Here is a 27228-nt window from a genome sequence, read left to right on the forward strand (position 1 = left end):
AGCCTGCAGCTCAAGCTTCAGAGGCCCAAACTGACTGCTATTAAGTTATTTAAGTAAAACTGTTAATTACATTGCCAGGTTTAAGTTCTCAGTTTTGTCACTGGAATATGATTTTATTCAAGGTCATAGACATCATATGGTGTTAAGTGAAGGAAGTTAAAACAATAACAGACAAAAACAAGAAATCAGCTCTGTGTCTGTTTAAAGGAGTTCACGTAGGTTGAACTAGTTCTTGTAAGGATTTACAACCTGATTATATAAACCACAAAATGACTTATTTACCCTAGGTGTCAAAAAAAGGCAGCATTCCATATAAACTGAAACTGATATACTTGATAGTTCCTTCATAACTTGGGTTTTTACATTATATTTCCCACTGACTAACTAGATCTAATATATGGTAAACGATGTACCCTCCCAAATATTTTAATAACAAGAATATAGTATCATTTTTCTCAAATGTTTTATTTTTTCTCAGAAATCACAAAGGCATAGCTACCGTTGCAGAATTGTAAACCCAATCAATAAGTTAGTTACCAAAAAAATAATATCATTCTACTTTAAATAAAACGAGGAAAGAATAACATAGAGCAGATCTATCAAATTTGCGACTTGCAGGCAAACTGAGTCAAGCGTCGGCTACACCCACACCCAGTTTAGTGAAGGTAGAAAAAGGTCAGAATATGTCACATGATGCTGCCGTGATGCCACGAGTTTGACATCTCTGACATAGAGTATCAAAAAGGACACACAGAAAAGCTTTGTCAAAAAGTAGTAGGCATACTGGGTTTACATTATTTTACGAGTTACATCCTATGATGCCTTTCTGCAAGCAAAAGAGATTCTGCAGTTAGAACAGACTTCCCCTCTTTCCTCTTCCTAGTTCCAGATTTGCTCAAGAAGCTTGGAAGAGCACAACACATTTATTTATTTATTTATTGCAAGAAAAGCAGGAGAAACGAGAGACAAGCTGCTTGTGTAATATTGCACAAACAGAAGCTTACTCATGTGACACTCAAGGTCATTTATTCAAAACTTTTAGATCTGTCTGCTATGTATTGAGGATAAACATTTTAGAGATGTGGCAATTAATTTTTTTTAAAATGTCTGGCTTTGGGGAGATTACATAGGTTTTAACAACATTTTGATAATCTGCAAATGCTAAAACATCTGGGTATGACTCATTGTGCATAAACATAAAATTTAAGCAAACGTAAAGTCTGCAGCATCTTTTCCTATTGTTTTTGAAATCCTAAAAAACCCCTTCCTTGCTTCACTAACAGTCTATCTTTAATGTTGTTAACAATATAATATTATTCAACTTGTCTAAAAGTAACTTCCTTTCATCCCAAATATAAAATATATTTTTTATAAATATAAAAACAAATCGAATTCTACAGGTTCTTTTTTCTATAATAAAAAAAATGATTTTTTTAGCCTAGCAATTGCAACAGCAGTTAGATTTACACACCGCTTTATAGTGCTTTAGAGCCCTCTCTAAGCGGTTTACAGAGTCAGCCTACTGCCCCCAACAACTCGGGTCCTCATTTTACCCACCTCGGAAGGATGGAAAGCTGAGTCAACCTTGAGCCTGGTGAGATTTGAATTGCTAAATTGCAGTCAGCTGGCAGTCAGCAGAAAGCAGAAGTCTAACCACTGCGCTACCACATAATTTTTGTTTCCTGAGTTTATCAAGGGACCCAGATGTCCCTTTAATTTGAAGCCCTTACCTATTTTCTCACCCCTTTTCTTGTTTGTCTTGAGAAGAACCCAAGAAAATAAAGAAAACCTTAATGCTTTCTCCAAGAGTCTTCCCTCTTAAAGTACACCCAAATCAAGGCCAAGCTTATGATGCTGAAGCATTTAAAAAAAATTATGAAACCTAGTTGGAATTTGAATAGTTGGACACTTCAATGCATTTAAAGATAAATTCCAGGGAGACGTTAGGATGAAGTCCTAACATAGGGTGGCACATATGCCTCTGTCCCCAAATAGTCATAGGAAACATTAAATAGAAGTGATAAAAATGAACTTCTATCATTCCTTTAGTTTAAAATTAAACTGTACTGTAGTTTAGTTAAACTAGAAATAAACATTAGGAGTTCTTCTATTGTAATATCAATAATATCAACGTTATTTTTGAAAGACTGATAATTACGTAAAATGTAAAGTTGAAACAATGTTCCCAAAGTAGATGACCATATATAGAGATAGGCTTTTATCCAGTGTGGAAGTCTCTTTTATTCTTCAACAGTCTCAAAGAGAACCCTACTTTCTGTTAATCATTCACTTACAAAATGTTTATAACAATTATTTTATGTTCTATGTACACTTGCAAAATTCCTATGTATTCTTATCTCTTAAGAGCAATTGCTACTGAAGCTCATTTAGAACAAGAATAAGCATTTGGCTGGGAACTCTTATCATAATGTCAGTGTGACTCAGCAGTTGCGTGCCTGATTTTAATGAGTACAGAACAAATCAGGTTTTAAATTCAAAGAAACTAGCACTGGCTGCACATATCTTTACAGTTATATAAAAAAATGCTTAATAGGTGGAATATCCCTCAAAACTGTTGATTGGTTTGTCCTTTTAAATGAGAGTTTGTCTTTTTCAATCTGTAAACAGCAATTCCTATACTGATAAAAACAGTTCAAGCCCTGAAAAAAAAAAGTATTTTCAACTAGATTGGATCTAACAGAAGTACTTAGCAGATAGTTGTTTTTCAAAAGAGACTGTTAATCTAGTGTGGGAATCCTGCAGTGGGAAAGGGGAAGCAATCTCTTCTGATCCCCTTTCTCCTGCTGTAAACTATTCCACTTTTCCTTAAAATTCCCAGAGCAACTGGGAAGGTGGTGAAGAAGCTTCAATGAAACGAAACTGGAAAGGATTATTTCGGGCAGAATTCTGGTAGCAGAATGAAAACTATGAAGAAAACTACAACTTAAAGTTTGTCTTAAAACTGCGACTTAAAGCTTCAAAATAATTTATTCCTAGACTGTACATTTTTCAATAGTTTCAATTATTCAAATCACAGTGCAATTATTACTTGAAAACTTTAATCTGTACAACTTCAGACACAATTATTGTAAATATGTAATGCCCTGAAGATTTAAAAGACTATGAAGACAGCAAATTGTCCATTTTGTGGAAGCTTTGTTTTGGGGCATTCTATAGGCAAATACATATTAAATCCTTTTGAAAATTTAATTTACAATTGGTCTGTTTATACATTTGTCTCCAAGTTCACTGAAGATGCTATTTTAAATATTAAACATTTATACAAAAAAAACCACTGAAGAAACAAACTAGGAAGAGTATTGATGCTTTCGATGTTGGAGAAGACCCCAGTTTAGTCCATTAGTTAAGGAACCTGGCTAGAAAGCAGGAGGATATGAATTCTAGTCCCACCTTAGACATGAAAAGCAGCTGGGTGACATTGGGCCAGTTACTGTCTCTCAGCCAAATCCACTTCACAGGTTTGATACAGGAGTGGGTTGCTCCCCGCATTACTGCCAGTTCGGTGCACGCAAAATGCACAAAAATAGGTCTGCGCATGTGCAAAACGTTAAAAAAGGAAAAAATTAAAATTTGTGCATGTGCAGAACTGAATATCAATATGGTGGCCCTATAAGAGAACTGGTTCAGGGGCATGGCAGACCGGGGTGGCTGCTGGTTCCAGTGACCTAGGCCGCCAAATGACTACCGGTTCGGCTGAACCGGTCTGAACTGGTAGGAACCCACCTCTGGTTTGGTATTGTGAGAAAATAAGAGGAAGAAAGAGAATTAGGTGTGTTCACCATCTTGAGTTATTTATAAAAATAATAAGTGTGTGATAAAAAAAAAATCCAAAATCTAAAAAAACCCTCCTGAGAATACTGTGGACATCCAAGAAAACAAACCAGATGGATCACTGAACAAATTAACCCAGAGTTCCCAATCAAGACACAAATGATTAGGCTCCAATTACTTTACTTTGGAGAGATGCAAACTCAGCTCTCTGGAGACGGCTTTAATATTGGGGAAGGGAGAAGGAAAGAGAAGAGGACAGTGAGTAGCAAAATGGATAGATTTAGTTACAGAAGTGATAGGAAGTGCTGCTGTAAGAACTAAGATTAGACATCAACTTGATGGCATGTAATCAACCAACCAATCAATCAAACAAGAATACAAATATTTCAGAGAAAAAATTTCTCATGCAAGAATCTTACAGGCACTAAATACGGCTTTACTAAAAATGTCTACTAGCTGGTTCAGTCCTAGTAGATTCTACTCTAGGGTTTCCAGGCAGACAGAAGAACGGAAAAGGATGTGAATTTATACCTTAACTCTAATTGCATTGAAAATATAATGGATTTAAGCACCTAATGAAGAATGCAATTTCCACTGATTCCTTTTCAGCAGAACTCAATGGTACAATATTGCCTTTCTCTTATTTTTCAATTGTAAACACATCCAATTGTAATGTTATTTTGAAAATTCTTATTCAATTTTTTATAGCCTAGAAATATTTATATCCTTGTTCCTCTCCCTTGGTTGCATTTCTAAATATCTGTTAAAATAAAAGTTTAAAAAAGGTTAAAAAGTATTCATATTTGAAACATCCATACTTGAAATTCATTCGGATTTTCTTTTTTCCTTATGTGTTCAGTGTTTTGAGGAAAGCAATCAGGAAGACATTTTCTAACCTTTATTATCAAAAAGTACCATCCAACTCAAAGGAATTTCTTGAGATGGAAGGTAGTTTTTCCCCTGACAATCTTGCATTCCAAGACACTGTACTTCTCAATTTAATTTTTGTTGAATTATATCATTTAGAGTAAATTCTTGAATTTGTCATATCAAAGTGAAGGAAAAGAGAAATGATATTAATGATTCATTCCTTTGCAAAGTGTCATAACTCCTGTCTTATTGCATCTGTGACTAATTGTAACTCATTTTTTTAAATATTTCTTGAAATAATACAGCTTTTTATTCTTTCCAATCTAATGGCATGCTGGAAAAGAAATATTTAGGAGGACTCGGGACTTTGTCCATCAATACCATAATACTCTGAAAACAGAATGGAACTGAATTTGGTATGCTGGAAGCAGCTCTCAAAAGAAAAATCAACTTTGATTTTTGCCTTTATTCAGAGCCACTCAGTCACTTACACCAACATCTTACTCAAGAATTCTTATAGTATAAATTCTTGCTAAATGAGCTTTTAGTTTAACTAACAACATGCCTTAATGCTGCAGTTCCAAGTGAAAAGTGCCAAATAATAATTAAGCTCCTTTAATCCTGACACTTGTTGAATCATGCAAACCTCAAATGTGGTTGAGAGAAAGAAGCAATCAGAGAGATGAAATTATGTAAGAGTGGTGGCGCCTGGTTCTGCATAAGGAAAACATAGCACTGCATAGCGTGACAAGCAGCAGCAACTCAACTCAGTAGGGTTACACTGGAGATGCATAGAATCACAAAGAAACACATAGGTCCACCTGACACTTTTTTGTTTACACGTGGCCCCATGCTCAGTCTCAAGACGTCTGCTGCAGACTCTGACAAACAGCTATTAATCAGAACCAATAATGTTGGGTTTCATAGTTTGTCCTGGTACAAGATAGTTTTCCAGTCCTTACTTTTGTGACTGAACTACCAGGGCTGTCTGAATGGAATCAGGAGACAAAGGGCAAAACCAGTTTTCTGGGACCAAAGAACAAGAACTGAAGGACAAACCAGAACTGAGATACAAGCAGAGATTCAGACTGAAAGGCAATCATTGATTACAGAAAGAAACCAGGGCTCCAAAATATCAGATTGGTCAAGCAAGGTTTAATTAACACAAAGATTCTTGCATTTTTCTTCCCAAGGGGATCCAATAACCAGAACAAATAGAGTCAGTCAACCAGCTAAAATGTAGTCATTGGATGTGGAGCAGCTGCATATAGATCCAAAAATCCAGACTTTTAGAACTCCCAGGATTCCTGATGTATACTTTCTGGAGAATACTTAAGACTCTTTTGGATGCTTAAACTCTTTCAAAAAGGGCAATTGCTCATTTCATTCATCTTCCAAACTGCATATAGTAGGATAAGAAAAATTGCCTCAATAATCTTTGTTCTAAAAGGATCATTGCACATATGTAAACTAGACTTGGGGAGACAAGAGCCTATCCATAATAAAGTAGCAGAGTTTTCATATCAGGACCGCCCAATTTATGAGTCAAGTGAAAGCAGTTCAGGAAGCATTTATAACTGCACCAGGGATTTAGTCTCTATTTTAATGTTCTGAGTGGGAACGGAAATACAAGGCTGGTGTGCTAAATATGGGATGCTTGGGCAGCTCAGAAGTCATGCACCTTGGCTAAAATCTTTGCAAATGAAGGAGAACTATGTAACTTTCTCACACTTACCTCCACTGAGAATAATGACAGCTATAAATATTGCCAAGTCACTGTCATCTAATTCCAGTGCATTGAATTTGACAGCAAACTCAAATTTTGGCTCCATAAAGTCAGAGAAAGGTTTCCGCAGACTCTTTAGGAACTCCCGAGTCATGAATCCTTGTCCATTGGATATGAGAACACCATCTTTATTCATCATGGAGGCTAGGAGTGTATAGATGATCTCATGCACTCCATATTTCAGGAGAGTTACTTGGTCATTGAGGTCTAAACTCACAAAACCTGGAATGTTTTTGGCAAATTCAGTGATTTCCTGAACAGCTTCCACCGAGCGAAACTGGCAGCGCTGGAAGATACGTATGGCCACTTCTTTATTTTGCTCTTGCATGGGGGTCAAATGTTTACACTTGATCTGGTCTTCTCCCATCATTAAGGAATGCATGTCATAAATGACAAATGGCTAAAAAAAAAAAGAGATACAGTTGATGATTAGGATTTTTGCAACACAAAACACAATGACTATCTGAAAAACAGGTTGGAGAAGATAGGCTTAAGTGTATGAATGTAAAGAACTTGGCTACATAGATCTCTCCATTTTCAAGGACAAATCTTGAAGAAAAACCATTTTGTTTTGGTAAACAAAGCCCTATATTTTCCCCTCAAGGTAAATTGCTAAGAAGCAGCAATCATTTCAAGCCAATAGTATATCTGCTTTATTATTTTTAAAACTTGTTATACCAGCATAATACTGGCAATTAGGCTCCTATATTTTATCTATAAGCCTAAACTGTATTTTTACGGCTTTCTGAATTTCCTTGCCATAGATATGTAATGGGTAATAAAACCCATGTAAAATGTATAGCATGGGATTGGCAGATTTTAAGTTGATTTTTGCCCACCCACCCACAATCATACCCACATTGACTGAATGTTCTTAATGCTAGGAATGTAACATCATCATCCTCAATGCAGAGAAGTGAAGCTGAGATAGAAAACCTTACTTGTACGTTAGTTCTAAAACTCATCCAGCAACATGGAAGATAAGCCATTACTCCCACAGAAGAATTCAGTAGCATTGTGCAGCAAATCTATTTACCATATTTTATTGAATTTATCCCTATAGCAATAATACTTATGATTTAGTTATTGATTCTTTAAAACAAAAACAGGTAAACAATTGTGATTGAATTGCCAAGAGATAGCTAGCTAGATGATAAATAGCTAGATAGCTAAATAACTAGATAACTAGATAGAGAGAAAGAGAGAGAGAGACAGACAGAAAATCTAGGCTATTATGATCATTTCATAAAGAGTATGCTTATTCAGAATGTACAGTATTTTAAAATCATCACAATGAACAATGTAGCTAATTGGATGAAAAGTAGAAGGTGCTGGGGCATCATTTGCTTCAACTGGACTTTGAAGAACTTTTTTTTAAAAATCAAAGGAATGTCAAACATGGAAAATGATACATAGGATGAAAGGTGGAGGATCTGATTTCTGCTTTTCTTCCTTACCCATTGAACTCCTTAAAAATGAACTTCTCAAAAGAGTATGGATCTGTTGCTAGAGAGGATAAAAGGATTGTCAAAATTCTAATCTGTTGCCTCTACAAGGATTAGAATAAAGGCACCACATGATACTGCAACATGCACTATCCAAACATTTTTTGCCTTTCTTATCCAGATATTATCTAGCCAGGGTCTTTCTGTTTGAATTCTAAAGTCCCAGTTTTTTCATTTTCTATTATTTTGTTGTCCCACTCATTCTTGCTGGCAGGCAAATGGTATATCTTGCAGATTTTCCAATGCACTGTTTTTGCTACTTTGTCCTACCATTGTTTAGAGTCAGTCTGTTCTTTAGCGGCTAAGTCATTTCATTTCATTTCATTCATTTATTAGGTTTGTATGCCGCCCTATTCCCGAGAGACTCAGGGCGGCTTACAATAAAAAGGGAGAGGATATAAAAATAAAATAAAAACAAACAATTTAAACAAACAGTTTAAAATACTACAACAGCCGTAACCTCGAATGGGGCTGGATAGTTCAACAGCCTCAGGCCTGCCGGAACAGCCAGGTCTTAACTGCTTTGAGGAAGGTCGGAAGGGTAGTAAGGGTCCAGATCTCCACGGGGAGATCGTTTCAGAGGGCTGGAGCAGCCACAGAGAAGGCCTTCCCCCGAGGAGTCACCAGATGGAATCCGGAGGAGGCCTAAGTTTTTCTTCAACTTCTTTTCAGAGGCCTGCATTTACTATCTGTTGCTGTCCTCTCAATTTTGGCCTTGTATGCATTCTTAAGGCTTCATCTTATGCAGCCAGAATTTGTCCCTCTGTTTTCAATTTTCCTGCTCTTAGGTATTGCCAAGTCTTATTGTTATCTGCTTTGCCTGCTATTTTTTTAATGTATTGGCCATGTAATACCACTTTGCCTTGTCATGTCTCTTTTCTATCTTTCATTTGGTCTTTCTTGAAGGCCAGTTTCGTCTTTACAGTACTCAGTGAGGCTTCATAGTGTACTAGCTTCAGTATATCTTCTTCACTGCCCTTCAGATATTCTTCCAATGTCCTTTCTTCTTATTCAACTGTCTGGTGTACTTGCAGCATTCCACACCCAGCTAGTCTGTCAACATTACTGCACTGATAAAGGACACGATTCAATGTCATTATGTTTCTGGTCTTCCTATCCAGGGCTTTTAGTTCAGTTTTAGTCCAATCGACTATCCCAGTCTAATGACTGGAATTGCCCAGGTATTAATTGCCTTAATGGTATTTCTACAAGTGAGTTTGAACTCTTAGCCTTCTTCTTGACTTCAGTGTGCTTGAGCCTGAAGTATGCTGACATATTTGTAGTAATCTTCTTCATCTAGATTCAGTGTTATTTCTGTAGGGCATCCTTCAGCTTTCACTATTTTTCTCTACTGATGGTGAGGGTGGAACATTTGTCCAGTGCAGACTCCATTGCAATACTTTGGACATGTCAAGCAGCGATTCTATTTCAGATGGTGTATTTTTATACAGCTTCAGATCATCCATGTAAAAGATGTGAGATTGCCTGACAGATGTTTTCGATGTTTGATAATCATGGGGCAACTTTTTCAAAATTATTGACAGAGGAATCAGTGCAATGGCAAACAGTAGTGATGACAGTGAATCGCCTTGTAAAATTCCTCTTTTGATATTAACCTGTCCCAGTTTATCACAATTGACCAGCAATATTGTTTTTCACTGTGCCATTGATCTTTGCACAAAGCTTGAGATGTTTGTACTGATTCATGTTATTTCTAGACATCTGATTATCAAAACATGTGGCAGGAAAACAAATGCCTTTTTGTAGACAATCCATGTTATATTCAGGTTGGTCTTCCTCCCCTTGAAATTTAATAAAATTTGTATGCCGCCCACTCCCTTGGGACTCTGGGCGGCTTACAGACAAGATAAAAGCATTAAAAAAATTAAAGGTAAAAAATACAGTTGTTAAAATTGCACACCATCCATTCTGTCTGAGTGGGACTGGACATTGATCAACAGCCCCAGGCCTGCCGGAACAGCCAGGTCTTGGTGGCTTTTCGGAAGGCCGGGAGAGTGGTAAGGGTCCGGATCTCTACGGGTAGATCGTTCCACAGGGCCGGCACAGTCGACGGCACCCAGAGGAGGCCCAACCTGTGAGATCTAGTTGGTCGTTGGGAGGTATGTGGCAGGAGGCGGTCTCTCAGGTAGCCAGGTCCTAAACCATGTAGGGCTTTAAAAGTAACGACTAGCACCTTGAAGTGCGTTCGGAGACCAATAGGGAGCCAGTGCAGCTCGCGGAGGATGGGTGTAACATGGGTGTATCTAGGTACACCCAGTATCGCTCACGCGGCTGCATTCTGGACCAACTGTAGTCTTCGAACACTCTTCAGGGGCAGCCCCATGTAGAGCCCCCTTGCAGTTTTCCAAAATTATCTAGTCAGTTAGAAGTCAATCTTTTGTTCCTCCGCAATTTGGAGGTTTCCTTTCTGCCAAATGGAAAGAGCTTGCTTTCAATTAGATGCTGTTGGACTGCATCAGCTACCACACTAGTTAGCAATCTGAAAGTTGTTGGTAAGCAGGTAATTGGCCTGAAGTTCCCTGATGCTGCCCCTTTTGCTGCATCCTTCATTATCAGATAGATTTTTGCCAAATGTTAGACGCTTTTCAATTTCACCTCCTTGCAGTATGTTGTTAAACTGCTTGGCAACAAGTGGGTGTAGACCAGTCAGATGTTTCAACCAAAAACCATGCAGTTCATTTTCACCTGGTGCTGACCAATTCTTGATGTTTCTTGCTGTTTTTTCTACTATTTCTGCTGTTATGACTAATTCTTTCATTTTATTTTTATCTACCTCCTTTAACCAAGCTGGAGTCCTTGTTGCGTTTCTTCGGGTTATTCCATATCTACGTCCAGAACTATACTGTTTCTTAATCCTCAAGTACTATCTGATTCGGTCCAGTCTCCACTGATGGATTGGTAGAAATGTTTATGATTGGGCTGAAATGGGAAGTTCTCCCTGTAATTTGCAATTCAAGTTTTGTGTCTGCTGATTTTCTTGGCTACAGGTGTTATTTGCTGCTTTATTATTTCCAGTGCTTCCTTCATGTTCTTCGATTGTACGTGATATTTCTTAGAAAATTGCAGAAAATACTACTTAGTGGAAGCTAGAGAACTTGAAATGGGTTTCCTTATCACGTAATAGAGTATTTTACAAAGGCCAGCGAGCACTGTATGTCTCAGAAAAACTGTCTACATCATTATTTTAAACTCTACAACCTATTTAAGCATTACCAGTCATTTACACATTTACACGATGAAATGCTACCTACAGTTCTGAGAAGGAACATAGTTGAGAATTTGTATCCACAATAAACATGTTAATGTTTGGGAACCCAAAGTCCATCACAGAATGCATAATAAAATTGTTTTACACATTATTTACTGAATGAGCACATTTGTTCCCATTCTTTTTGAAGGTAAGGCCAAGGAAGTATTGGCCTTTTATATGGGGTTTTCGCTTCTAGTTTTTATTCCGGTAACACTATCCTGATAGTTGGAATTTAATCATTGGTAGGTAAAAACTGTCAGAAGAACACACACAAAAGTTCCAGTTTAGATGTAATTCTTAGCACATCAGACTCATAACATGAAAGCCCAATTTCAAAGAGTTTCCAGTGTCAGTTTTCCTTTATTCAGGGAATAAGTGGAACACTGATGTGAATTATAATGTTAACCTTGAACTCACACATTTTAAAATATTATTTAAAGCTTATCAAAATGTGATCGTTTGTACGCTACCATAAAAAAATATCTGATTTTATACAGGATTACTTTTGGAAAGGCAATCAGTAAACAACATTCTATTTTTGAAGGGCCCTCTTTCATCCTTGCTCCTCCCATTTCATTCGTTCGTCATACAGCAATTCCATAATCCAATGTTTGACCCAGTAATTGCAGAGCAGAACTCAATAAGGGGTACTGCATATCAGCAGACTTGGTTCTGTATGAAGGAGGGCTTTCCAAGTGTGTGTGTGTGTGTGTGAGAGAGAGAGAGAGAGAGAGAGAGTTTATATACAGTGTGCCAGGGCTGGGTTTCGACCGGTTCGCACCGGTCCCTGCGATCCGGTTGGTCGCCGAACCCGGAAGTAAGTAACTTCCGGGAACGGCGAAGCCCCCCCCCCCCGCGCTCGTGCACGCCCGCACACCCGCACCCGCTCCTTACCCGGTTTTTTCAAATTTCGCGCTTTCCACGCATGCGCAGAACGCCTGCGCAATCCTCCAGGAGCAGCTGGAGCATCGCACAGACGCTAGTACGCATGCGCGTGCCGCACGCGAGGACGCCGCGCGTGTGCACGCGCACGGCGCATGCGTGTGTGAGGACGCCGCCGGCCTCGTTCCAACCAATCCGGTTGGAACGGGGCGAGAAACCCACCCCTGCAGTGTGCAGATTGCTTTTAGCCATGTGTAAAGTATATTTTTTTTAAAAAAATGTCTCCAGATTCCATCCCTTAAATGTTGCCATTAGAGATACCAAGGACATGTGACTTTTCCTTAGCAGCCTCTTCCCTGTTGAACCCCCTTTCCTCTGAGAACCGGCAGCCTCTCTCCACACTTCTAGCCTTGCAGAAAGCTGTAAAGGGCTGGGTTTCTCCCTGGGTGCTGGGATAAAGCAAGATTGGAACTCAAGGCATGCATAGAGTGATGGATTGGAGATGGTAGGCCAGGTGCCTGATATAGTTGTTTTTTATTGTTTGTGGTTTTATTATTGTTGTGAGCTGCCCAGAGTTGTGTTTTATAAGATGGGTGGTCATGTAGGGCTAATGCACAATAAAATAAGCCTTGTTTCATTATCCACGGTTAGGCGGGAATGGAATCTCTGTAAATAACAGGGGCTACATCTACCCATAGCCCACCATGTATGAAGACAGCGTATCTATAAATCACACACAGATCCTGTGAAACTATTTGGAAGTAGCAGTCCATCCTTTTCTCAATATACCAGTTGTGGGTAGTGTGAATATGTCCATATCTTACAAAATAGTATATTTGGTTAGATACAGCCAAATGCTGAACATCTTGGGAGGACTGCCCAATATTCTATTGCAGAGGGGCATTTTGCAAAGTGGTCACTCTTTTGTGTTTTCTGGATATAATTGTGTCTTCTCATTCAGAAAAACAAACTAAGATCTCTTTAAATGCATTTTTTTTCAATGGGAGAGCAGCACCATAAATTTTATGGAGTGTCTGGAGAAGCCAAGCCAATTAAATATCAACTTAACTCTTGTTCCAGAGGAAATGCTCCAAAGACAATTTGGCGGTGCTTCCTTGGGAAGTGCAGAGTAGGCAGTGACTTACTGGCAAAAACTCCTGCCTTATTCTGTTTTCTGAAACTTCCCCCTTCCCCTAGAAGTTAAGGCCTCCTTGTCCTTCCTGCTAACTCCTATCTTCCACCATCAACCAGCTCAAGGAGAAGAGGGAGAGGGCACCTGTGAGATGCTGTGAAAATGCAGCCTATGATTGACAGGAAGATGCAGAGCTGGTGGCCTTCTGAGATACTGAGGCTGAAGGATCATATGAATGAACTAGTATCTGTATCGTAAGTCAGAAAACATACCATTAGAGACAAGAGGACATATGCAAGGCCATTACCTAGCATCAAGGAAGCACAAGAGTTCTTTCTGACCTAGGAATTTTTATTCAAATGAGAACAAAAATAAACTTGCTCAGATCTAATGCAAGCAGGCAATAAAGGATGTAAACAAGGATTTTCACGAGCATAGAACTAGTAAATTTACAACAAATTGTTAAACAGATAGAGTATAAGGAAGTAAAGTAAATACTGGAAGGAAGAACTGAACAGTAGACATTTGTTGACAAATGAAAATAAAAAGATCAGTGGAACTAGATGGGTTAGTTTTAAAACAACAAAAATGTGAATTTGCTGTTCTTCTAACACAGAGTTTCACAATCTTGACAATCTTAAGATATATAGATTTCAATTATCACAAGCATGCTGGCTGGGGAATTCTGGGAGTTGAATCTATTGTCAAGGTTAAGAAACCTTAACAAAAGGATGTAGCTGGTCCTTGAATTAGCCTTTCTACCGGGGAAGTAAAAATGTCCAGTCTTATGCCAAGAAAAGGATCGAACAGTAGCCCAACACAGTTGCTTGAAGACATACAGTAGCTCCATTGGATAATGTAGGTGATTACCAATGGAAAAAAGAGTGACTATACAGGAACACAAGTTGTGTTGACCTTCACATACTTGTATGGGATTCAAATATTTTATTATACTTTTTCCAAATAATGTTTACTTATCCCATCTAAACCATTTCCTGTGTTTCAGCTTTGGTTTGAAATACATTAAGTACCAAGCACATTAAAAAAATAACAACACACAATATAGTCCATTAGAATGCTAGACCTTTTGCCCAAAGAAAAAAAGAGCAACTGGATGGAACTTACTGATTGGTCTGTTGTCTTTCCTGTCAAGATTGCCCTCGCCTTGGCTTTGGTCAGAGGGAAAGACTTTATGTAGGAATCATAGAGCAGCTTGGCCAGGGCTCGCAGATCAGCAGATTCAGGATTCAACTGGTCAATGTCACTTGAAATCTCTGCCAAGAGTTTCTCCTTCTCAGCTTGTGGCATTCGCCCAAACCTAATAGCTGAAAGGAAAAAGGCAGCAGTAATAAATTGCATCTAACTGATCTCCATTCTGTTGTAGTTGCATTTTCCCTCCACCTCCTTTTACAAGCTTATGGGATGGGTTTCTTTTATTGAAAAAAAGGCACTGAAAATAACGGGGTGGAAATTATCAGCTCATAAAATGTACCAACAATGAAGAATGAATGAGGATATCCTGGTTTTGTGGCACTAAACGTTGACTCTGACAGTGTCTTTGGTTGGCTTATTTAGGACATTTGGCTAATTCAGAGAAGTTGATGGCGTTTTGATGGAAACCAAGCCATTGATGTCCAGCTCATAGTAGCATGGCCAATGTAATACAAACATACTGGTAATGAATGAATGAATGAATGAATGAATGTACTGTTACATAAGAAGTGTCATTTTCTGTCACTCCAATATAGCTCTATGCCAGTGGTTCCCAACCTTTTTATGGCCATGTCCCACCTAAGCATTTCTAAAATCCTGACCCCCACCCCCATGACATATAATTCTTACTTTACCCAAAAAGTGAACTTTGCTCACACAGAGGAAGCCTAAAAGGCCATTAACTTGGTTTAAACAAAGTTCAAATTTCCCCCATTAAAAATCAAATTGCCCCTTTGTGGAGCGTGGGTCCCACACTGGGAACCACTGCTCTATGCTGTAAGACAGAACCCACTTCCATTATAGTGCCCAATATATCCCGCTATAAAGCAGAGTTAAAATACTTATTTTATTTCAAATTTCTTCACCCATTTTCCATTACCCGTTACAATTATTAGAAAGAGAAAGAAAAGCAGCATATCCATAAAGCAGGGAAGTACATAGAGTGAATCTAATTACTTTCCTTTTTCCTTTCTAGTATTTCTTTCAATGGAAATCATGGAAAAATGCTTATGTTTGCTTTGAATTCTAACAGCAATATAATATTTCCTCTCAATGGAAAAGGAGTGCATGTGTTTGGTCAGCTCTGTGTCACCCACACTAGTGACCAATCATTATTAAATCACCTCCTTTCTTCTCTTTGAGAAAAAGAAAGGCTTCCCACACATACTAGTACAATCCATGTTGCATAAAAACTCTGCATTTGAATAAAGAGAGTAGCTACCTAGCTACCTGATCTTCTTCTATTGGGGGAATAGCTTTAGGCATGTTCAGAATGTTCATTAATGTGGATTAAAAGTCCTAAAATATATCTATTTAACTCTAAGACTATTTTTCTTTTCTATGCTGAAGGCATAAATAATTTGAAGGGACAAAAAGTTTTCCCTGGTAGAATTTCATTGATTTCAAAGGAACTTTTCTAGATAAACATATATTACCATGTAATGTTAGGAGTTAAAAATTATCTGTATGTGTATTTGTCTTCATATGTCTGTTTTGTATATCTTTGTGTAATACACTACAATCAATTTTTCTGTATAACACTAAAAGTATTCTGTCATAGAAAAGATAAACGTTCTTCAGTTTCATCAGAATATTTTACTTCATTCCTTTATTAGCTGATTATTAAAAGCATGCAAGAAAAAAAGTTTGAAATTGCCAAAGCACCAAATAAGTGCTCTAAATTGTATGTTTTAGGAATTAGTGATTTTACATGGTGTAGTGATTATGGTACTGGTCTAGAAACCAGCAGAAAATAAGTTCTATGACTTCCTTGGCCATGAAAACCGGCCAAGTGATTTTGGGCTAGTCTCTCTCTCAGCTCAACCCAATTCACAACATTCTTGTGGGGAACATAAGGAGGCAGGAGAATTAGGTATGCTTGCTACCTTAATAAAACAGCAGGATAAAGATACAGATATAATAAAAAAATAAAGATACAAAAAGGCAGGATAAAAATCTAACAGGTTCTTCAAAGAAGGCATGAATCAAAGCTTCCATGGTGATCCTTTGCATAGAAAATTCACAGAGATAAATGGTCCTTTACTTAGGATTGTTCGTTTAATGATGATTCAAAGTTACATTGACTTTGGAAAAAAATGACTTAAGACCTGAGTTTACAACTGTTAGGCCACCCCCACGGTGATGTGACTGCAACTCTGGCACTTTGGCACTTGCATTTACAGCTGGTCATAGTGTACGGCAGTCACACGCTTGTGATTTGTGGTCTTTTTTTTTTTTTGCTGATATCTGGCAAAAAAAATAAAAAGGCCGTTGAGGAAGCTGTATTCTCATAACAACCACATGGTTTTCCACTGTGATTTGCCTAATACCTGTCATAAAAATTGTAAAATTGTGTCTGACTCGACTTACAACCAAATGACTGAAATTTCGGTCCCAATTGCGATCATAAGGTGACAACTGCGAGTACGTTTTGTAATGAAAATAATTCTAACAATATCCGTGTATTTGAAAACTGGGACAAAGGGTCCAAATTGCTCATGTTCAAAAATGCATATAGTAGAGTAGAGACAAATGCAGTTGAAGTATGTTGGTGGAATTAGAATGAAATGGATTATTCTTTGCAAGATCAAAGAGTCTCTGCTTCCTATGGAGGGAGACAATATTATTTATAATCCTTATTTGTACAGCATGTTTCCATGGACGCCAAGCTTTATAGCCCTTAACATGCTACATGGCCATATTTACCTACAATAAAATCAAGCAAAGCACACAGTTCCTTTAACAATCTGAGAATTTCTAGATTAGTGCTATAAACCATAAATTCTGGAGGTCAACAAAAGCTGTACCTCCAAAACATGTGATTTTCTTCCGCATTTGCAGGCATGAAGTATATACATTGGAAAAAGAATTGCCTAAAATTGTGATGGCAAACCTATGGCATGTGTGCCACAGGTGGCACATGGAGCCATATCTGAGGACACGCAAGGCATTGCCCTGGCCAGCTGATTTTCAGCCTTCCGGAGGAAGGCAAGTGGAGGCCGTTTCACCCTCCCCAGGCTTCAGGAAAGCCTCTGGAGCCTGTAGATAGCAAAAAATGAGCCCAACGGGCCGACTGGAAGTTCGGAGGTTTCAGTGAGGACTGCGTGCATGTGCGGGGTGGGTGGGCATGGAGAGCACAGGGGGGGTTGTGTGCACATGCACCAGGGGAGGGCATTGCATTATGAGTGTGGGCACATACGCACATGCTATCACACACTCACCCTTTTGGGCACCGGAGTAGAAAAACATTCACCACTACTGGCCTAAAATAACTGACGGAACTGATGCAACAATCCAAATTCTATATTTTTTACTTTCAACGTGTAAAGTAAGGTTGTTGTTAGAACCAGTTATAGGAGTTTAGTGGTCCAATGCAACACTAGGTTTGGAACTCACTCACAACCCTAGATTAATATTACAAATGGATCTTGCTAAATGAGATAAAAAATTTGCATGCAAAATAGAATATCCGCAACACCTGAACTAAATATATACGTATCTGGAAGAAATATACTGGATGCAAAAATCATCAATGAGTAAAATCCTGTTTAGCAGAATTACTTTATTGGCTTTGGTTAATAAAAAGCTGCATTCACTAATGAGTGGATCATCTTCCTCAAACATCCTGTCAACCCTTTCTATTCAGTGGCTAAGTAGGCCTATGGGTATCATTGCCTCTTCCAAAATTCCAACAATCTGAAGAGAACAGTAGAGGAAAGTCCTGAAATAGTTGAATTATGAGTTATATGCTTTTGCACCCTTGCTCATCCATACTACAGGCTATTTCAGCCTCTCACTTTGCTTAAGGGGTACCCCCTATTTTGCAAAGGTCCAAAACAGGTACAATCCCTTAAGCAAATGCTGCTGTGTGGATGATGTGTATTCATCTGCCTACCTGCATAAATAAAGCAGATTGGACCTGATGGGGTGCCGCAGGGCTCGGTCTTATCCCCCCTACTATTTAACATCTACATGAAACCGCTGGGAGAGATCATCCGCAGGCACGGGATTAGATACCATCAATATGCGGACGATACTCAACTGTATCTGTCCGCCCCGTGCCAAATCAATGAAGCGGTTGACGTGATGGGCCGGGGTCTTGAAGCCGTTATGGACTGGATGAGGGTTAACAAGCTTGTGCTCAACCCAGAAAAGACCGAGTGGCTGTTGTGTTTCCCTCCCAAAGATTTGGCCAATATTCCAACACTCAGGCTGGGGGGGTCAAATTTTACACCCCTCAGAGAGGGTCCGCAACTTGGGAGTCCTCCTGGATCCACAGCTGTCATTCGACCACCATTTAACGGCTGTGACCAGGGGGGCATTCGCCCAGGTACGCCTGGTGCGCCAGTTGCGACCCTACCTGAACCGGGAGGCACTCACAACAGTCACTCGGGCCCTTGTGCTCTCTAGGCTGGAATACTGCAATGTGCTCTACATGGGGCTGCCCTTGAGGAGCATCCGGCGACTTCAGTTAGTGCAGAACGCGGCCGCGCGAGTGATCGCGGGTGCACCCCGATTCACCCGCATAACACCTATCCTCCGCGAGCTGCGCTGGCTACCTGTCGATCTCCGGATGCGCTTCAAGGTGCTTTTACTCACCCATAAAGCCCTACATGGCAGTGGATCTGGATACTTGAGAGACCGCCTTCTGCCGATTACCTCCCTACGACCTATAAGATCGCATAGACTGGGCCTCCTCCGCATTCCATCGGCCAGCCAGTGTCGGCTGGCAACTACAAGGAGGAGGGCCTTTTCAGCAGTCGCCCCGACCCTTTGGAACGAGCTCCCCGTGGAGATTCGTACCCTCTCCACCGTCCAAGCCTTCCGCACAGCCTTGAAGAACTGGCTCGCCCGTCAGGCCTGGGGATAAGGACCGTTACCCCGCCCGAATATTGAATGCATGGTGTTGATTTTATTATATGTTGTCGTCTTAATGTTGTATTCCCCCTCCCTTGGTTTTCTGTGAGCCGCCCTGAGTCCCCTCAGGGAAAAGGGCGGCCTACAAATGTTAATAAAACCTAAAACCTAAACCTAAACCTGATGTCATTGAAAATAGCAATAACCCTTAGACTTATATACCGCTTCATAATGTTTGATTTTACACGGTCTACATGCGGTTTACATGGTCTATATTTTCTCTAAAATAAATGTAAAAAATCTTTAATTTTCTCAGTAAGCAGTAGTCTCAGTTTTATGCAATTTCAGAACGTCCTTGAACTGTTGTACAGGGAGTTAGTCAGATTTTTAAGCTCTGATATCTATCTTTTGCTAAATAAATCTGTTTGTGAGAACTATTTCTCACATTGATAAAAACGCTGAGAGTTATCAACACAGGAAATGCCTACTGTCCCATCTTCACAAGAGAAACTTCTTTCTTTTCTACATCAACAAAACAGAAGGAAACAGACAAAACTCTTGCTGCTGAATTGCTAATGTATACTATAGGCATCTTATCTAAAGTAGGGCACTGGCTTGAATTCTTTTTGTCACAACTTTGTAATAAATTCTAATAAAAATACCATTAATTATTGCACTTATATTTCTGTTCCTTGAATTAACTCTTTCCAGTCAAGGGTGCAAAGAAGAGTTTGACAGTGTTGTTATTAGTCTTCTCCAATTTGACTCCAACTACCTTTAGCAATCATGGTTGGAAAGTCATTGGAAATCAATCCAATATTTCTGGGGAAAACAAGATTACGCGAGGATACGCTAACCTAATTCATAGAATTATTGAGTATGGATCATTCATGGTGTGGAATCTGATACCTCAAAAAGCTCAGGTCACTGGATACTGATGTATATTAGAGCCCCGTGTATTTCTATTCTGTCTTGAGAAATCCCATAGATTTCACTGTTCTTCCATACTATACTGTTCAGAATGAGTTTCTCTAGCAAAGTGTGTGTGTCTATATGAGGTTCTATAAAAATATTTTCACAGCAATTCTTTTTGCCTTTAAAATAACATCAGATTTAAGAAAATACTTCTCATAACAATTTATTTGTTGGTAATAAAAAACAAGTTAATAGTTTCTTCTGGCGTCAGGAAACTAAATTTTATACTGAGAAAATAAAAACCACAGAGAAGATATTTTCCCAGTAATGTTTGCAATTCTTTAGTTTTTTAATTACATAAGACTCTGTTATGACATTCTATTCCTGTTTTCGTTTGGCTTTGCCAGGAGAGAGAACACAATCTTGACTAGAATTCATTCTCTCAAGAATTATAACATTAAATATTTTCTCATAAATTTAGACCATGAACTTAAATGGTCTTTAAATTGTCCCATATCATACATTCATCTCCTAAATCTATCAAGCTCTTTCTTACAACCTGTGTTAGGGCCAACACCATATGTTGTACTCAAATGTATATTCTTTTAAAAGTCAATGGGGACTCCTTTAAGAAATAGAAGAATAAACGTGCAGTCCAGAAAAACTAGGGAAGATTTTATAACTGAGGAAGATTGACCACTGAATATGTCAAAAACATGAACAAGAAGGAAGTAGAAATAGTTTTTTTAACTGACTTTTTTTCTCATTAAAATTGTAAGTATAAGAGTTGACTTTGGGGAACATGAAATATAATCTGGGAATAAAAGGAAACCTACCTCTTCAGTCTTTTGTGGCAATTTACAAGCATACTATATATTTTTTGTTCTGTTCTGTTCTGTACTGTTTTGTTTGCATCCCCTTCTCTCCCTACTGATTGGAATCATTTAATGAGTGTACTAATATCACAATGCTTTGGAATAAATCAGATATGGCTTTGTCGGACTGCCAATGAATACATGAAACAACATTAACTTCCCTTAGCAGAAATACTTTTCTACATTGTCAAGGCTTCCAACAGAAGAGGTTTGCTACATACCCTTTCTGCTATGCAATTCCGGCAGAAACGGTCAAAGAGAAGTCTTTTCCTATGTGGCCCTGACCTGTGGAATATTCTACCACTGTAGGGGAGAACTGTCCCCATTCTTTTGGACTCCTGGAAGAATATTAAAACTTGATTTTGCCTGTTGGCTTGGAACCACAAGGGAGAATTTGGAGATGATTGATGGGAGAAGAAGACTTCATCCTCCTACTATTTGTCTCCTGGATTCTAGTTTTCTGCATAGTTTTAAAGCTTTTAATTCATTTTCTATGTTCTACTAGCCACCCAGAATCACCCTGTGGGAAAAATGGGTGGCATATAAATTTAATAAACAAATAAGTAGCAGCAAATAAACTACTTCATGAAAAGTACTCCCATAACAAGGTCAAATTCAGATAGTTCAAACCCAGATCACAGAATTTTGAGACTTCTTGCCAAAGAATGTTATCACAAGTTTTGCCAGCTTAGAGCCATTGCAATCACATTGCAAAGCATAATTCTCCTCTCCTGGAAAATCAGGGGATCCTATAGGGCTTTTCTGTTGCCACCAATTAATATAAAGCCATCAGATGTTTTTTCTTTCCTCAGACTGGATAAAATGGCATTAGAGTGTAACTTTCTTCCTCTGAGAATGGCACCAATTGTAAGCCCATGAAACTGGAGGACTTAAGTGTTGGGTGGAAAGCTAAGCCAAGTAGCTGCTAACTCAGCTCCAACTGAAGCAAAAATGTTGTGAAGATCATTTCGCTGCATTTCCTCTGGAGTTGGGTGGTTTCCCATTAGTAAGAATTCCAGTCTTGACTTGTCTTCTGATACTATGGATTTTATCATTCCCTCCTGTCATGAAGGTCCCTTCTGCTCTCTCCCTGAACAATAATAACCATTTGTACTGTTTTCACTGCATTCTTTCAGTGACCATACAGATGCAGTGGCTGACTATCTAGGCTATACATGAAGTGGCATAAAAATGCAGGAAAGGCTATGAAAGACACGGCTGATGGTTGTGTAGAAATGCCATTCATCTCTTTAATCTATCAACTCTTTGGAAGAAAAAAATCTTATTCTACCAAAAGCTAGGCACTACATTAATAATTTTGCATATAAAAGGCAAAAACTTTTCATCTCACCATAGTTAAAATGGATTAATATTTCCCCAGACTTAACACAGAAGTGAAAATAAGTTTCAACAAGGAAAAAAAGGAAGGAAAGAAGGATGGAAAAAAGAGAAAGAAAGAAAGAAAGAAAGAAAGAAAGAAAGAAAGAACATCTGATTTTGGAAATGTTAATGTTATTGCACTGAATGATCTACTTAGTTTATGATGTAAAACAATGTATGAGTCAGAACCAAAAAGGGCTTTCAGACTCACAAGCAGAAAAAACATATGATTATATAATCCCAATTAATAAAAATGGTATCTAAATAACCAAATGAAACAAGGTTAATGACATAATAAGATATAGCAATGGAAGAGGAAGTAATAGGGGCAGGGAAGTAGAATAAGAAATCCAAAGCTTTTCAAGCCAAATATTTACTGAATAACCTACATGAGCCAAATATTCACTGTTTGAAAAAACCTACATAAAACTCAAGAGGATATTTATATTTTATTGTGAACCTTCCTATTTTCCAAAAAATATATGAAGAATTAAGTACTCAGGGCTGACCTAGAATATAAGCTCCCAACAGTCAACAAACACATTACAGTATTGGACAATAGTAGATTTATAACTTCATATGTTATCAATCACTTCATATGTTACCAATAATACATATTCTATATATTACACTGACACTTGAACAGTGTTTCTCAATCTTGGCAACTTTAAGATATGTGGACTCCCAGAATTCCCCAGCCAGCCATTGGAGTTGAAGTCCACATATCTTAAAGTTACCAAGTTGAGAAACACCACACTAGAAGGATATGATTTCTTTCTAAAATATGGCTAGGATACCAAAAGGCATAGTGTGGTAAAGGAGAACAGAAAATAATTTAGGGAAAACTAACAGTGATAGTTAATGGGAATACAAAGAAAGATAACGATTGTGTGTAACAGACATAGCAACCAAAACACCAGCTGATCTCTTCCAGCTGTTCTGCTGGGTGAACATGCTTCTTCATTCCACCAAGATCATTTGCTTGTGCTATCATATAAACCAGCACTCCAAGGATATGCTCCTTTGCCAGGACTGGAAGAGCCTTTGCTCACATTCAGCAGCCCTAGTCCTGAGGTCTTAAAAATGTTTTGCATGACTAGGAAGGATTAACACGGTTTGTAGCCCCTGACATTATTAAACATCTTTCTATGGGCATTGCATCTAAGTGCCAAACTCAAAGAAGTATATGCTTAGATCTTGCAATGCGTTCTCGTTTTTTTTTTTTAACTTGGTTGAATTTGGGATTGACAAGATAAAGTATGCAGGCACAAGGCTCCATGGATCCTCCAGATTATATTTAAAATATATATTTTTAATTACTCTTTTAGCATTTCATGACATGTCTATGTTCCTATGAGATATAATGGAAGTGAGTTTATTAAAACAATAGAAATTGCACTTAAGAATACTTGTGTGTGCAGGTCACATAGGATGCCACATTCTATATAAAGAGCTGCTCAACCCTGTTATAAACTCTGTGTATTCGAAATGCACAGAATCTCATGATTGCAGGAGAGGAGAAAGTTTTCATAGATAACAAATGCAATCCATTCTCTTGACACACCATTACCAAACAACTAACCAGAAATTCAGATGCTTACCATTATGAGACATTCCAACTGCAAGGCACTTTTGGAATCGGCAATATTGACATTTATTTCTACTTTTTTTATGAATGCGGCAGTTGAGATCACATCGATCATAGATTAATTTTAAACGGATTGTTCTGCGAAAGAAACCCTTTAATAAAAATAAAGGAATAAAAAAAAATATTAGACTTAAGGAATTTCCCACCATATCAGATTTAATTTGAAAGACAATCATGTATTTTTGGCTAGAAATATTTTCATTTTATTGTGGATTTGATCACAATCTTTAATATTGTTGAAATCTGTGTTCTCAGTATTCATTCAGAACAAAGCAATATGATATGTGTCTATGTGCATTTTAAATATTGCATTAACATAAAAGGAACTTTTTTTAATTCCAGTAGAATTTACTTTATGATAAGCTCATTGGAGCTTAATTAAGATATCTACAAGAGTTAAGTATACTAAATAGAGAATTTGTGTGTGCATATGTATGGAATAGAATCAATATCACGTGAAGTGTTAATACCACTTTATAATGCCTTGGTAAGGCCACACTTGGAATACCGCATTCAGTTTGGGTTGTATAAAAGATGTGGAGACTTTAGAAAGAGTGCAGAGAAGAGCAACAAAGATGATTAAGGGACTGGAGACCAAAACATGAAGAACGGTTGCAGGAACTGTGTATGTCTAGTTTAATGAAAAGAAGGACTAGGGGAGACATGATAGCAGTGTTCCAATATCTCAGGGGTTGCCACAAAGAAGTGGGAGCCAAACTATTCTCCAAGGCACCTGAGGGTAGAACAAGAAACAATGGGTGGAAACTAATTAAGGAGAGAAGCAACTTAGAACTGAGGAGAAATTTCCTGACAGAACAATTAATCAGTGGAACAGCTTGCCTCCAGAAGTTGTGAATCCCCAACACTGGAAGTCTTTAAGAAGATGTTGGATAGCCATTTGTCTGAAATGGTATAGGGTTTCCTGCCTAGGCAGGGGGTTGGACTAGAAGACCTCCAAGGTCCCTTTCAATTCTGCTATTGTATTGTATTGTATCTAATAATTTCCTGCCTTCTTATTTATAATTCTGCAAAACATTTGAAATATTCACTTAATAAATTGTATTAAATTATAGTTTCTGGGGAAATGATGTGATTGTTTAAAAGAGAAAGTTTTTTTAAATAAATTGTTTGATGTGACAAAATGTTAATATTGAATATGCTTGGAGGGGGTCTACAGTGACATATCTCAAAGAGTTGTATTTATTTCTCAAGCTTGGATGAAGTGCATGAGAAACATTTTCTTACTTTGGCTTTGTTCCTGTTTGAAATATATTTGTCTTGTTAGAATATTCCACTTCAGCTGTTATCTGCCCCTTAGTATACCCCGAGAGAGCAAGCACATTTACCAATGTAGTTTTTTTCCTAACAGTTCTAAAAATGTGATTCAACAGCATAAAGTTAGCTTTCTAACAATTTTAAAAATGTTATTTAAATCACATCCTTAGAATTGCTATAAAAAACCTCAATGTGCTTGCTCTCTCAGGGTATACTAAGGGGCAAATAAAAGCTGAAGTGCAATATTCCAACAAGACAAATACAAAACAAAACATACTTTGGAAAAGTAAGTTCCTTATTGTTATTTTCCTGTTAGTTAAAACAAACAAGGAACTTTTTAGCTAAAACTAACTCAGATGATGTTTTAGATTCTATTAATGCAAAATAATGAGGAGCAGTATGTTATCACATATATTAGAAAAGAAATAAACTAGAAGTATATGGCACTCCTGAATTTGGTGAATTTGAAATTCTTATCTTTGACTATTAACATTACAGTAAGGGCTGATAGCATTTTAAAGAGATAAAGAAACTTTTTTTTAAAGAATCATGCATTACTACAATTACCTACCTTGCAACCTTCACATGCATGCACTCCATAATGAAACCCAGAAGCTTTGTCCCCACACACCCTGCATTCAATAGCCATGAGAGAACAAGAGGCTTCTTCATGAGGTTTACTATACATCTGAAGTTTTTCTGAGAAATATGGTGGAGACGGAGGCTCCACTTTAATTGCATCTGAATAAGAGGAAGATTTCAAAAGAAGAATTAACCAAATCCCTGATTATTACCAATTGCTCTAATTAGTATTGCAAATCTGAATACATTCTTAGATTCAGATATTTAAAAAAATAGAATTAGATATACATAGTTACTGAAATCAGCAAATGGGAGTCTGAATTAGCTAACCTTGCCATTCTAGTGGTAAAAGCCAAAGTAAAACATTGGTGGCCACCAATTACTATATATTACATTTCTAAAGCAGAATCTGAAATCCAATTCAAAATATAGTTTCAACTATAGCAAACCCAATATTTTCATTTTTTTTTAACTAGAATTTTTGTGAAACAAAGACTGAAAAGGCCAGTGTCCAGGGGAAGGAGCTTGAGATTTGCCCATATATTTTGCTGATACTTCCAGACCCTATACTACAAAATGGGAATAATATCCTTTAGTATATATTCCCAAAACAACTAAATGGGGTGAAGTTTCAGGAGGCTATAACCTCAGTTGATTAAAGGATGGTGGTTACCATATGTATATATTAAAGATTTGTACCCTTGTTCATCTTTGATATAGTTTACAGTCCTTAAAAGCTCTTAAAAGAAGGAATAGGTGCAGGAAGATGCAGGAATGGGAATACTCAGGAGCCAAGAAATATAGGTCTCTCTTGGGCCAGACTGAGTCAAGACAGGAGCCAAGGAGAGAGAGTCAAAGAGGCATGGCTACAATTATGACTCAGTCTCTGGGCAGATTAGGACATAATAATCATTCCTGGACCCTCCTGCAATTTACTCCATGGAATCATAAAAAATCATTTCCCAAGCTTTTAAATTGATTAAATGTACACAAAGTGATAGTTCTATTCTTTTTTGTTGCAAAGGCAAAGCAACAGCTTTTTTTTTCTTATTTAAGGAAATAACTATAATCTTAAAATATGTATTGATTGTACCAAAGAGTCTTTTTTGCAGGTCCTAGTGGCCTACAAATTCATTTTTTTGATATAACATAGCAACAAAATAAGAATTTATATCATATAACTTATCAACCCCCTATCAATCAATCGGTGGCCTTTTACCATGGAAGAATGTATATTTTATCTGAA

The 27228-nt window shown here is 37.8% G+C and overlaps 1 protein-coding gene across 1 annotated transcript in view; it reads right to left on the reverse strand.

Annotated features, from left to right (window-relative positions):
• Positions 1-27228, reverse strand: part of PPARG (peroxisome proliferator activated receptor gamma) — a 72455-nt gene that overhangs the window by 4511 nt on the left and 40716 nt on the right. The window contains exons 3-6 of the mRNA XM_014057989.2: positions 25972-26141; positions 24079-24217; positions 14364-14563; positions 6398-6848 (exon numbers count right to left, since the gene is read on the reverse strand). Coding sequence (XP_013913464.2) covers positions 6398-6848; positions 14364-14563; positions 24079-24217; positions 25972-26141 — 960 coding nt within the window. The remainder of the gene's footprint in view (positions 1-6397; positions 6849-14363; positions 14564-24078; positions 24218-25971; positions 26142-27228) is intronic.

This window comes from Thamnophis sirtalis, unplaced genomic scaffold (genome assembly GCF_051295495.1).
Source record: "Thamnophis sirtalis isolate CommonGarterSnake01/CBP01778 unplaced genomic scaffold, rThaSir2_p1.2 scaffold_3, whole genome shotgun sequence".
Taxonomy (NCBI): Eukaryota; Metazoa; Chordata; class Lepidosauria; order Squamata; family Natricidae; genus Thamnophis; species Thamnophis sirtalis.